The 14,551-nt window shown below is 41.7% G+C and overlaps 1 protein-coding gene across 1 annotated transcript in view; it reads left to right on the top strand.

Annotated features, from left to right (window-relative positions):
* Positions 1-918: 918 nt before the first annotated feature.
* LOC111868276 (nuclear valosin-containing protein-like) overlaps positions 919-14,551 on the top strand; it is a 30,714-nt gene continuing 17,081 nt past the window's right edge. Inside the window, exons 1-5 of the mRNA XM_023858776.2 lie at positions 919-1,238; positions 1,772-1,901; positions 4,144-4,256; positions 8,999-9,066; positions 11,662-11,821. Coding sequence (XP_023714544.1) covers positions 1,041-1,238; positions 1,772-1,901; positions 4,144-4,256; positions 8,999-9,066; positions 11,662-11,821 — 669 coding nt within the window. The 5' untranslated portion in view covers positions 919-1,040. The remainder of the gene's footprint in view (positions 1,239-1,771; positions 1,902-4,143; positions 4,257-8,998; positions 9,067-11,661; positions 11,822-14,551) is intronic.

The raw sequence follows: 14,551 nt of genomic DNA, 5'->3' as shown, positions 1-14,551 counted from the left end.
ACAAGTTATGAAATTAAGTATAGATGTATATGAAGAACAAATTTTCATTCAAATCTTTCTGACCTAAATTATCTTCAGTATTTATAAATATTAACAAGCCTTTGATGATTTAGTTTACACTGATCAAGTAAGTAACTGCATGGAGCTCAGTCCTTGAGAAGCTATGAGCTGCTCAGCTACTGAAGAGTTTCCATACATTTTATGAAACTCAAGGTCCAGTACTGTTTTCGCAAGAGCCCTCTATTGGTCCCTATCCTGAGCCAGCTTAGTCCAGTCCATACCACCCTATGCTATGTCTCTGAGATCTATTTTACTATTATCCTCCCACCTATACCTAGGTCTTACTGGTGATATATTTCCTTCTGTTGTCACTGACGCAGTACTTCAGTGAAGAGAGAAACTGCTTAAAATGTTTTACATGCAGTGTTTACTCTTATTCAGAATCCAGACCAGTGCTAAGGTCCACCCAGCCTCCTGTTCAATTTATACCAGAACTCTTTCATAGGGGGTAAAGTCGTCCAGAGTGTGAAACTCGCCTTTTACCTCCACCTAGTGCCATGGTTAAGAATGCGTGGAGCTATACATCCACTTCCCAAACATCTGTGTGGTGTGGTGCTTAATAAAGCACAGGGATAACTTCGCATTAATGAGTAACCTGACATCAAAGAGAAACTTGTTGTTACCTCGAAAATCGCGACTAATCAAAGTGCATGTAAACATTTTAAGTAGAAATCTTCGTGAGGACAGCTGCGATGACTTCAAATCCTGCATTTGTTAAAGGTGTTACCGACTGAGTTAGCCGTGCTCCGTCGACTACGGTACTAACACTCATTCAATAAAAGATGGCAGCATAGTCTGCGCGTGAGTTTATGTTTCTGGCACATTACATTCAAGTGCATTCAGTTGTATAAACACGAAATAGGAGTCGGTTCGCGTTTACCTTCACGCGACTAGCGTTGTGTTCGGCAAGTGGGAATCTGTTGTAGTACTTTCGATATCTTCGTGCTAGTTTACAAATTAATAGATTCAGAACCATTGAAATGCACAGAGGCACAGGTTGTGAACCAGTAAAAAGGACGACAGTAATGGGTCTCTCATCAAAGGCAAATTCTGCAACGGAAAACAAACCAAATAGACCTGGGCCATCAAAAGACAAGTACAAGAAACAATGTCAACCAAAGAGACAGTACAACATGCCCTATATGTCGGACTCCTTGATAATACCACGTGTAAAACAGGTAGTAAACATTTCATTGGTTTCACAGATATTTCAGTATTCTAGAATTCCAAGTGTCCAAGATGAGATGCGGTTATGGTATGGAGTTAATTCTATAGTTCACCCTATTGGGTACTGATTTTCTGCAGTTCACATAAAAAGGAGTTACTTATGTTGGTATTGTCTAACGTTGTGTGGTTTAAGACTCATTGGTGACTGCCTTGTGACACGTTTCTGGGTCCTAGATCAAAATTAATAGAACGGTCTTCTACCAAGAAGATGAAGGCAGCATTTTCCTCTGAGAGGTTGATAAATATCTACCAGACTATACGGTATCATATTTAAGAAATTGTAATAATTGCTGACTGAGAACGTAAAATCTTTGCTGTTTTCTCTATTGTCCCCTCAGAGTATTACAAAACAGGTGGCAAAAACAATTATTTAATAAGTTGGCAGATTGGTAAGCAGTCAGCATGGTAACTAATGCATACAAAAAGAATAGAGAGTGAACGAATGCGTATGGGCTTAAATTAACAGTCTGTTTTCTCATAATAGTATATGGAGGATCATACACATTCAGGCAGTGGTATTGTTGATGTTGATGAGGTGGTTGACGACCTTCGAGCAAGATACCCGGAATATGGCAGAAGAAAACGAGGACCATTTAAACAAGGTGTACGTAATGGTAAGTATAAAAGGTGAAATAATGTATCACACAAGGAGATATGCAGTCATGGTATATAAATGTTTTTGTTCTTTCGTATTAGTGTCTCTTACCTCATAGGAAATTAGTGTGTCTTGCACGTGTATCTGAAGCAGCATATGCTGTTTGCTGAGGGAGGGTAGGAACTGTAACAGACCACCCTCGTAGTAGTACTCAACTAAATGTAGTTAAAGTTCATATGTTGATGGAGAAATGTAAATTGTGAAGCATCTCTTGTTAACACAGTGTTTTTAGAACTGCCATGCATACCACATAATCAGTGGGTACTGGAGGTATAGTGGCCAGGGGGTGAAGCCAACCACTCACCCCAATCTAGTGCCTTGGTCAAGAATAGTGGAGCTATGCCTCCACTTCCCCATATGTCTTGATGGCCTATTCCTTAACAGATTAAGCACAGGGACAACTGTATGAGTACAGGCTGGATGACAGAGGGTTCAGAGTTCGAGTCCCGATAACGTCAAGAATTTTCTTTTCTCATGTCATCCAGACCGGCTCTGGGGTCCACCCAACCTCCTATCCAGTGGTTACCTAGTGCCCTTTCCCGTGGGGTAAAGTGGCAGGGGCGTGAAGCTGACCTCTCACTTCCACCTATTGCCGAGGTCAAGAAAATGTGGATGTATACATCTACTCCCCCATATGCCTTTATGGCGTAGTGCTTAATTAGTTGTGCACAGGGACAGCTTTACCTTTATACCTTACCAATACTTTAGAGGATTCATGGTGCCTGCATATTCAGGGCTGAAGTAAATTCATTGTGGATGCTGTCAGGTCATGTAGCCCTGTACAGGCTTCAGCTCCTGTGCCCTTCCCATGGATCTGAGTGCCCACCTTCCTAGCAGTATGAGTATATGTATATAACAGACTGCATCTTCCCTGCATCTGCTTCAATCTTGAAGATGGAGGTGGCATGTTCCTCCGAAACGCTGGTATCTACCTGTAATATTACACAGTGTCACATCCCAGAGGACTACCATCTGAACGCTTGTGGCTATGAAAACCTGAGAACTTACATCCCTAAAGTAAAGTAAAGCTATCCCTGTAACAGGCCGTGAAGGCCCATAGGGTTTTGAGATATCTAGGCTTCCACGTTTTCTAGACAGTCGGCTCAAAGATGGTGGTAAGATTGTTAGCCTTACGCGCCGGCCACGCTTTGCTCCCCAGGAAAATTATTTAATTAATTCCTGGTACCCATTTCTGTTAGAGGCGGAGTTGACACCAGGGCTATAGTGTGGCTGGAAGGATTAGGTCAATTGAAAAAAATCAAACGACCTCATTGGGACTTGAACCCACAACCTTCCGGCTTGTAGCATAGTGCCTCAATGAACTACACTACCGTGTACCCACTTACACCCATACCTAAAGCATCCTCCGTAGTCTAGGGGTAACATTCCCACCTCATGACTCAAGGTACACGGGTTCAAACCCGGCGGAGGTCGTGGAATTTTTAAGGGCGGAAAAATTCAGGGAACAAGTCCTCCGGGAGGGACTTTAAGCCGTGTATCCTGTGTCGTAGATTTATGGCACGCAAAAGAACCTCATGTCTCTAGGAGACTTCTGAGCCAAATTTAGGTAATAATTTCCCGCTCAAGTAGTTTCCAATGCCTCTGGTAGATGGGGGAAACATCAAGGTACCGAGGGCCGACCTCGTTGGCTCAACGGGGCTGATAGCACGCACCGTTACTGGTAGGGTATGGCGACAGTAGAAATTAAATGGGGGACGCACAATGGACCAATAACTGGTCTAAGTGCATGGCGTAAGCCACCCCCTCTACTACTACTACTACTACTACTACTACTACTACATCCATACCTAACATATTAATAGGCAACCTGAGTAAACGTAAAACTTTATTGCCATGTTGTCCACTATATTAGCACTGTCAGCCATAGAAGTTTGTTTGAAAAGAAAACCAAATGCCTTTTTAAAAACAAAATCAAAAGTCTAAATTTTTTTGTACAGAACCAAAAGATGTAACCCTTAAAAACAAATGAAAATACTTATCTTCTGGACTTGTCAGAGACATATTTTAACAGCATTAGGCTTTGGGTCTTCTTTTGCAAATAAATTTCTAAAGTTGGCAGCAGTAACATAGACAGTATGGGGGTAATTTTTAAAAGTTACGCACTAATATATAAGTATCCATATTCATTAATGATATGTTAATGTCATTGTTAATTCTACCATTATCCCATATGCTTCTAGCTTTTGACATAGTGTATCAAACGATGGCATCAGACATGAGTGACTGGGGCGTAACATCCGATATGAGCGATATTTCTTCAGCATCAGATAAAGACGGAGACCTGGATGAACTGGTATGTAGTTTTATTTAACAGTTTATAATGTTTTGGAAAACAGATGAGAGACAGCAGTAGTTTAGGAGCCAAATAGCCAATAGTTAGCATTTTTAGGTAATTTGGAATTGAAAGGAAGACAGCTTTATGGTTAGAGTAGAGAAGTAATTTATAACATTCATGAATTCATGAACAAAGAATCTGACCCCATTGGAAATGAAACTACTATTGAAGACAGACATTTCATCACAATTCACAGATGTGAAGAAAGAACTGATGTTCCGTGCTATGTGTCATGAATGACAGTGAAAGATAAAGAAGTAAAATAGTAAGTAAATGTATCCCTGTGACAGGCCATGGAGGCCCAAAGAGTTGTGGATGTTGAGGTTTCCACATTTTCTAGACAGTTGGGTCACAGATGGCAGTAAGGTTGTCAGCCCTACACACCCTTTACCCCCAAGAACATTCCAAGAATATTCCTGGTACTCATTTCTGTTAGAGGGTGAGTCGACCCCAGGGCCATAGTGCGGCTGGAAGGATGACGTCAATTGAAGAAAGTACAGTGATGTCATCGGGACTTGAACCTGTGACCTTCCGACTTGTAGCATAGTGCCTCAACCAACTATGCTACCATGTGCCCCCAGTGAAAGATATAAAAATTGAAATGAAGATTGTGGTTAACCCTTCAGTTCTGGGCTTGGAGCACTGTACATTAGCAGTTTCTGTCACATGCCGTCGGGGTCCGTGCAGGGTACGCGTATTGCAGCTCTAAGTTTCAGCTCGTAATTTGAAACATTGTGTTTCATGTAAAGTAATTCTTTTGGTATGAAATTAAATAGGAAATTGGAGGCTATCATTTTGTATATTATTTGTCCCACTTTGAACTTGCTTCAGAAGTTGTATTACATTTGAATTCTTCGAAAAAGTTTTCTATTTCAGCGTTTGGTGTGCTTGTTACCGTGCAGACCTACCTCTGCCTAGGGGAATTCTTATGAACTAAATATGTTAGATCAGTACTGTGTACTCTCCTCTATCCTGATCGAATGAAAAGTCGATTCTCTTGAGGCATATTCTGAACTGTGCAGCTTTTGTAACTACGAGAAGACTTGTGGAGAATCTATATCTCTGAGACGTGATGTTGACTCTGAGAAGTGTGTTATGACTGCTACTGTAGCAAATGATACACAGTTCACTATATGACTGATACCACTGTCATCCCCCTTTGTTCTATAAATACACATCATGCAGTCTGGTTAGCCAAGGCCAGTGGCAAGGAACAAAGTGGCCAGCTGTGTTATGTCATGACCAGTGAAGAATATATTTACTTCAAACCGAATCAGAACAAAGTGTTATCAGATTGGGAATTAGACACTGAAAATGGATGTTTTTCCTTTTCTCGATTCTGTGGTAAATGACAGAATCGAGATTAGCACAAACATCCATTGGGAGAATATACAAAACTATAAACGACAAAAGGAAAATTTCTGAATGTGATGATAATATGTAGGAATAACACAAGGAAAAGAATAAATCAATTGTCAATCAGAATTCAGTTAATTGAGGGGCTCTCTGTGAAATATGATAACGCTGTAAAACACAAAGTGCCGGGTCGACATTCGTTCAACAAAACAGTACCACATCTAAGAGAAAGAAATTTTATGAGCAAGATTCCACCAACTGTGAAGAAATCAAAACCACAGAAATGGTGTGTTGTGTGTCAAAAATTGTGTACTGGTGTGACGCTTGTGACATGGGGCTCTGTGTGGAATGTTTTCATGACTAACACACACAGCTGAACTTCTAAGGTAATATGATAATATCATTCATAATTTTTATAGGCTTACTGTACCAAAAAATAATTTTAAAGCAGTGCGGATCAGTACACCGATTCTATATACTGTGACATGTTACCTTATGTCCATCACTGTGACAACAGCTACAATCGGAACAGAGACTTCCACGACAACAAATACATGGAAATTATGGAGTTCCTGCAGCGACAAATCGTAGCAATGAATTGTCGTTGAGTAACAATGGATGAGACGAGACGCGTTACCGGTGTAATCTATAAGGAACGTTCCCGAAGCAACTAATTGCCGAACACGTGAGATCAAACTTTGGCGAGGACACCAAACTTTGGCGAGGGGTGTCCTCTATTGAGTCTACGTACACCTTATATAAAGGGCCTGGCCTCGAGCAGGAATTGAATATCGAGTATTGAGTACTGAGCATTGAGTATTGGGATCAAAACAATCTTGGGATAGCCGCTGCCAGAGACAGTTGAGATCCAGCCACGGCCAAGGATAGTTGAAATGTCGCATTAGAGTACTGGGCCAGAAGTCGAGTGATACTGCAAGTGACAATAATTGTAAGGTGCGTAAGAGTGAGTGTCCAATAAAGATTTGCTAAATCCGAAACCCACGTGAAGTTATTTGTCGCATGACATACCCAATACGTGATAGTTGCTGTCAGAAGTGGGATCAATTGGGATTAATCAGATCAAATTTAAAAGACTGGACTCGCACACGTGATCGACAAGGAGTGAACTCAAACACACCTTGATTTACGGCTAATTATTGAATTTATGAGCACAACAAGCATTACATTATAAAACAAAGAAGAATGGAGCCACAACAAATAATGGAATTCCTGCTAGCCATGCAAGCAAAGGCGGATGCCAGCCAGGCAAAGGCTGACGCCAGACATGAACAAATGATGGCGGATTGGAAAGCAAGGCGAGAAGAGATGGCTGTAATGAGAGACAAAAGGGTGAATGACAACCACAGTGAGACGTTGGCCTGCCAAGAGATGGAGGCATGTCAAGATGAGAAAAAGCTGGCCTCACTGGACATGGAACCTGAGGTGGCAGAGCAATGAGAGGTCCCCAAAGTAGACGCCGAAGTAATGCCTGTTTGAGAACCGAAGAAGAAAAGGCGCAAGGACTGAAAAGCGGCCGCAGACCGCCGCCCCTAGATGAATGAACGGACCCAGAGTCAGGATGGGTTCCGAAAAAGACTGGCCATTGCCTGCAGAGGGACGAGCCACCGTGCAACAGTGGCACGGCAAGAGGAGAAGAGAAGTGACATAAGGATGTCCCATCACGCAACAGTGGCACGATGCAAGAGAGACATCGTGAAGAAGGACCTTTCTTAAGGAGCTGGTAGATTCCCGAGGAAGCGACTGGTCATGGCCGACAAGAAGATGACCCGCTACGCAAATGTGGCACAGTACAAGAGACTCAGATTTCAGGGAGATCAGTTAGAGTCATGCACAAGTCCACATAAGAATGTGTCAAAAAGGACACAAGAAAAACTAAGAGAGACAATAAGGAGATTAAGAAAGCAATTCGAGACATGTGCAAATGCACAAGCAGACGTGTTGCGCAGAATCGCAACAAACACGGACATCAAAAACTGGACACTGTGGAGGGGTCGACCCCTCCAAAACGAAAGAAAGGAAACGGCCCGAATGGGAGGAACCCGTAGCAGAAGCAACGGCCTCCCTAGCAAGAATGAATGTGAGACAATGGGACCAACAAATCCTGGACCTTGGAAGTGTTCGGGGCAAGCACTCTGGAAGACGGGGCGGGTGGAAGGAAGGCAAAACACCGAAGGAAAGGAGGAGGTAACACGCGGAAGATGAACACCTTAGGAAACGAAACCAAGGAAGTACCGTTAAGCTGTTCGGAGAAGAACAACCTTTAGAAGGGAGCAGTGTGACGCGTTACCTTACGTCCATCACCGTGACAACAGCTACAATCGGAACGGACACTTCCATGACAACGAATATGTGGAAATTGTGGAGTTCATGCAGTGACAAATCATAGCAACGAATTGTCATTGAGTAACAATGGATGAGACGAGACACATTACCGGTGTAATCTATAAGGAACGTTCCCGAAGCAATGGATTGCTGAACATGCGAGCTCGAACCTTGGCGAGGGGTGTCCTCTATTGAGTCCGCGTGCATCTTATATAAAGGGCCTGGCCTCGAGCGGAAATTGAATATTGAGTATTGGGATCAAAACAATCTTGGGATAGCCGCCGCCAGAGACAGTTGAGATCCAGCCATGGCCAAGGATAGTTGAGATGTCGCATTAGAGTACTGGGCCAGAAGTCAAGTGGTACTGCAAGTGATAATAATTATAAGGTGTGTAAGAGTTTGTGTCCAATAAAGATTCGCTAAATCCGAGACCCACGTCAAGTTATTTGTCGCGTGACATACCCACCAGGTGACTATACATTTCTGAACGTAGTGTGAAAATTAGAAAACCAGAACTCTAGTTTTTCGCAATTTATTACACTTTAAGTGAAATGTTGCACACTCTGATTTAAATATTTAAATATCCTCCAGCACAGGAGTTGAGTAGGAATTTAAATGCCCACTGGCATTGAAAGGTTAAAGAAGGTAGGAGATACTCTTTTGGAATGCGTCAAAAATGGAAAAGAAGCAGATCTTGATGGCTTTAATGTGGCCACATTTTACAGGCTTCCATCATTTTAAGACAGAGACTTTAAGAGAAAATCAGTTTTGCAGGATCAGGAAATAGTATAAGAAGTATTTTAAAGAAATTAGGTTTCAGATGGAATGAAGTAGTGAGTAGTAAAAAAAGAAATCATCAAAAAATCATTCATGTATGCAAACACAAAGACAGACACACTGTATCCCTTAATTTACTTATGTGTGAGTCCAAAAATGTGGGAGTACTTAGTTAAATGCATTGAAAGTACCGTTGATTTACTACTACTGAATTTCTTTTGCAGGAGAGTAACACAGCAAATGATCAGATGTTGGCAGTGTACATGAAACAACCAGTGCAGCAAAATAAGAGGTAATATTACCTTTTGACTGTAATTATTTTATATTAGAAGTGTCAAAACAAAGAGATTTAATATCAGAATGTACACCAACTGTACATAGTGCACCCCCACAGTAGAGGCCCTCAAATTATGGGCAGAAAATGCCAGGAGAGTTCATTGAATGGTTGCTTCGGTACAGAATCAGATTCTGATAACCTACACTGATTTGCCATTTTGTCTCACTGATACTGAAAGAGGATATAAGAACCTAGGGAATGCAAGATGTCCTCACAGAACACAGAATGGCAGTTTCTTCTCATGTCCAATGCCGTGGCAGTCATTGATGATCACTCCATAATGTTTGGATGTGTTTTTATGGTTGTGCTTGTCGTCCGCTGGTTGCGCCATGTAAGGCATTGTGTCTGCTGTTGTTTGTGAGTGCTGCAGCAGTTGTTAGCATCTCTGACAATTTACAGTAGTGTGGCCAGTCACAGGATGTATAAAATTTCATGGCAGCCGTGGACAAAAGTGGAAAGAAAATCGCAGTAGCATTTTTCATGTTAAATGCTAGATGATATAAATTAAAACATATTTCTCAGGCTAACAAGTTACTGTTACTGAAAACTGCCAAATAAATATGAGTAAGCATACAGCAGTAAAATGATTTTATTAATTTTTATTTATTTGTTTATTATTATTAATTTAATGATGTTGCCTGTAGCCCAGAGTGTGTGGTGTCGAATGGATTAATGAATATTATATTTAAGCATCCTGTTGCACTCTATACGATATATGATATAAACTTCATTCTAAGTGCAACAATATGTTGTAGCTCTTTCATCTTGCTTTCTTCTACACTACATGTTTCGGCCGCAAACGGCCATCATCAGGTGTATACACTCACATAGCTGTTACACTGCTCCCAGTTTAAAATTAAAAACATACAGGTCTTCCCAATTGTTCCCTTCATCGCTGTTAACAGGATCTACTTTGCTGATATTTGTCTGATTCATACCTCATCTTTGCCACCCACACATGTCAATTTTGACCTTCATGAACTGGCACTTTTAAAATCTTCAGTTCCAACTTTAAAAATTCTTTTAAAATTATTTTTTTCCAATTTAAAATTTAAAATTCTCAGGGTTACTCGCCCCACGTCTACAGTGCTGCAGCGGCTACTTCTTGTTTTCAGCACTGTACAGGTGTTATCTGTAATATACAAATATTCGTATTACTATCTTATGTATGTTATGTTTTCTTATGTGTTTATATTGTTCTGTGTAGTCTTCCTGTGTGCGGCCACTGCTTATCTTTACTACGTGTGCTGTCTGATGTATTGTGTGCTGTGTTTTATGTTGGTGAGTGTAGGGGGGGAATAGGTAGTGGGGGGAGAGAGGTACCGTTAGTCTGTATAGATTTCGTGTGTCGTTTGAAATATGGGATTGTGTGTTTCTATGTGTGTGTCATTCATGTGTAGGCCCTTCTTACTTATTTTTTATATATATATACAGTAAAACTTGGTTATAGCAACATCGGTTTCTGCGACACCTTGTCTATTGCGTCAAATATTCAATGGTACGAACTAATTCCTCATAAAGCAACTGTTTTTATACCTTGCTTAGTACGACATGCACAAATGCATCAACCTCGTATGTAACGTCATTTTCATTCCTGAATTTCTCTGATATGGACATTGAACGTAATTTAGAAAGTGTGTATTGGGCAAGTAACAGGAAACAGATGAAGATAACTGATTACTGTACTCGTATCTAGGTACAGTAAGGCACAACAATTGATGTAATCTACTGTAATTTGGTGAGTAGGCCTACCTTTAATATACAGTATTAGTGCGGTGTGTATTGTCAGTGAAAAGCGCTGTAATATGTCTTTGATATTACACATTTGGGCAATTCCACGTTAATGTTACGTTAGTCTGTACTTAACTACGTATTTCACTAAAAAATGCAACATTTTAACTCGGTTTTGGTAGATTTTTACGTGACTAACATAAGGCTACTGTGGAAGTGCCCATTTCGGTTACAACGGCATTCGTTTATAACAACACTCTTTTTAGGTCCCTTTGATGACGTTATAACCAAGTTCTACTGTATATATGGTATTTCTCTAATGTATTCAAATGTCTACCCTTCTTTCCCATTGTTACAACTTCCATTACATCTGTTATTGTTCTGTATGCATGTCCCGTATTTAGTATGTGATTTGAGTACCCGGAATTGCTATTGTTATTTCTAACATCATGTATATGTTAATTTTAAACTGGGTGCAGTGTAACAGCTACGTGAGTGTATACACCTGATGATGGCCGTTTGTGGCCGAAACATGTAGTGTAGAAGAAAGCAAGATGAAAGACCTACAATATGTTGTTGCACTTAGGACGGAGTTTATATCATATATCGGATTAATGAATAGTAAACTGGAAAGAAGTTGAATGAAGTGGCCATGGCCAGATTGAGGTACTATCCAAGAATGTTCCTGGAGGGACTGAGGAAAATCACTGAAATCTTAACTCCAGGCTGAGATTTGAAACTGGAACTTCCTGGACATGATCCCATGCCACTGCAATCTGTGGTAAATTATATTTCTTTATTTTCATTATATGCTTTCAGAAAGCGGTCTAGAAGTGATGAAGGTGAAAAAGAATTAATAAACATTAGCAGCGATGATGAGTTGCTGAAGAATGAGGATGAAGACACATCTGTGCAGAAATCACAGAATGGTGCTGCGACTAGTGTGAAAGTAAATACCCAGACTCCGATCCCCACTAAGGTAAGATAAATGTTTCGTATTGCCTGTCTAAAACATCTGTGAGGGCATGTCATACCTTGAATGGGCAAACTTATGGAAGAGAAGTCCTGTATGTTTGACATCTCTGGCATGACAATTTTGTCTTCCATCATATGTTGAAAGTAGAATCTAGTATGAATGTGAGTATGAGGGGTGAGCCATAAAACTGGCCCTAGCACTGCGCCCTTCAATGGTCTATTGTGCTTCCCCTTTGGATTAACCCTTTATTAATCCTACACTTCGAATCGAATGTAGGACTTCATTTATGGGGGCATCATAAAAGTGACTTGGTCCCATGAAGAACTGACCCAGGTGGCGATATCTTAAGTAAGCTATAGCCTCACAATCACATAAGATGTGTGTGGCTGATTCGTCTTCATGTAGGCACCTCTCACAAGTTGGGTCGTCTGTCAGTCCCAATTTGGAAAGGTGCCCTTTTAGGTGGCAGTCTCCAGTAAGTAATCTTACCACCCATCTGAGTTGATCTCTGTTTAATTTTAACAGGTCCCTCATTCTTTTGGCAGAGGGTCCTGATATAAATCCTTGTGCCTGTTTGAGTCCAGTTGTGGATTCCGAGTGTTTTTTGTGATTTCTGTTAGTTCAGTCCCTGATCGCTTTCTTGGCAACTCCAATTGAGATGCCGCAAGCTGGGTCAGGTCTATTGAATGGCTGTTCAGATCCTGTTCTTGCCAGTTGATCTGTGGTTTCATTCCCAGCAATACTCTCCTACTGAGATGCCCCAAGATGGTTTGGGTCCTGTGAACAGCTGTTCAGATCCTGTTCTTGCCAGTTGATCTGTGGTTTCATTCCCAGCAATACTCTCCTACTGAGATGCCCCAAGATGGTTTGGGTCCTGTGAACAGCTGTTCAGATCCTGTTCTTGCCAGTTGATCTGTGGTTTCATTCCCAGCAGTACTCTCCTACTGAGATGCCCCAAGCTGGTTTGGGTCCTGTGAGCGGCTGCTCAGATCCTGTTCTTGCCACCTGATCTGTCGTTTCATTCCCTGCAATACTCTCCTACTGAGATGCCCCAAGCTGGTTCGGGTCCTGTGAACGGCTGTTCAGATCCTGTTCTTGCCAGCTGATCTGCCATTTCATTCCCTGCAGTACTCTCCTACTGAGATGCCGCAGGCTGGTTCAAGTCCTGTGAATGGCTGTTCAGATCCTCTTCTTGCCAGTTGATCTGTGGTTTCATTCCCAGCAGTACTCTCCTACTGAGATGCCACAAGCTGGTTCGGGTCCTATGAACGGCTGTTCAGATCCTGTTCTTGCCAGCTGATCTGCCGTTTCATTCCCTGCAATTCTCTCCTACTGAGATGCCGCAGGGTGGTTCAGGTCCTATGAATGGCTGTTCAGATCCTGTTCTTGCCAGTTGATCTGTGGTTTAATTCCCAGCAGTACTCTCCTACTGAGATGCCACAGGCTGGTTCAGGTCCTATGAATGGCTGTTCAGATCCTGTTCTTGCCAGTTGATCTGTGGTTTAATTCCCAGCAGTACTCTCCTACTGAGATGCCACAAGCTGGTTCAGGTCCTATGAACGGCTGTTCAGATCCTGTTCTTGCCAGCTGGTGGTTTCATTCCCAGCAATACTCTCCTACTGAGGTGCCACAAGCTGGTTCAGGTCCTATGAACGGCTGTTCAGATCCTGTTCTTGCCAGTTGGTCTGCAATTTCATTCCCAGCAATACTCTCATGACCTGGCACCCATATCAGTTATACTCTGTTATGTCTGGCCAGTTGTATGAGGGATTGGTGGCAGTCCCAGACCAATTTTGAAGTGATTTGGTGTGTACCTAGTGCTTTAATTGCAGCTTGACACTCTGATAGAATATAGACGATCCTTTTTCTATAGTTCCTATCTAAATTCTCAGCTGTGCATGCCTTAAAGGCATACACCTCTGCCTGGAATACCGTCATGTACTGACCAAGGCTGAAGGTATGCTGATGATGATCTATGCTGCAAACTCAATTTGATGCACCCTTGAAAAATTTGATTAGAGTATTGCTGGAGTTGAAGGAGAAGAGAGGTCCTGCTTAGGCTCCAGACTTGAAAGCTTAGTTACAATTTTTTTTTTAGTTTTATTTGTTTGTTTATGTTTTTTGGTGAAACTGTCTGTAACTCAGTCTATGTAGTTTTGTGTAAGATTTGAGGCTTTCACGGCGGTGACTATGAAGAAAGCAGTCTGCTTTACCGTGTCTCACGGTGTTGTCGCTTGCAGATTTACTTATACTTTTTCTTCAACCCTGAAGATGGGGGCGATACGTTCCTCCGAAACGTCGGTTAACACCACATATACACGGTGCCAAATCCCAGAAGACTGCTTTCTTTATGTAGTTTTGTGTTTGTTTCCTAATTTGGGGTCCTATCCCATCATTTGATTGTTACCAACACTTGGTTCAAGAAGCCAAAGAGAAGAATTTACACATGGAAGGCACCTGGGGATTGGAAGAGGCATCAGCTGGACTACATCCTTGTGAAACATCGATTCAGAAACAGTGTGAAGGATGTGAAGACGCTTCCTGGGGCAGACATTGACTCTGACCACAACTTGCTGGTTGCCAAGTTCCGAACCAGGTTGAAGAAAATTATAGGATTTCGAAAGCGCAGACCCAGATGGGATTTGGAGAAGTTATATGCTCAAAGACAAAGCGTGCAAGAGACTCTAGAAGAGAAACTCGGTGCAATTGAAGGTGAAAGCGGAAATGCTGAAG

The sequence above is a fragment of the Cryptotermes secundus genome, unplaced genomic scaffold (genome assembly GCF_002891405.2).
Source record: "Cryptotermes secundus unplaced genomic scaffold, Csec_1.0 scaffold966, whole genome shotgun sequence".
NCBI classification, from domain to species: domain Eukaryota; kingdom Metazoa; phylum Arthropoda; class Insecta; order Blattodea; family Kalotermitidae; genus Cryptotermes; species Cryptotermes secundus.
The sequence above is the reverse complement of the archived record's forward strand: the minus strand, read 5'-3'. Positions and strand labels throughout refer to the sequence as shown.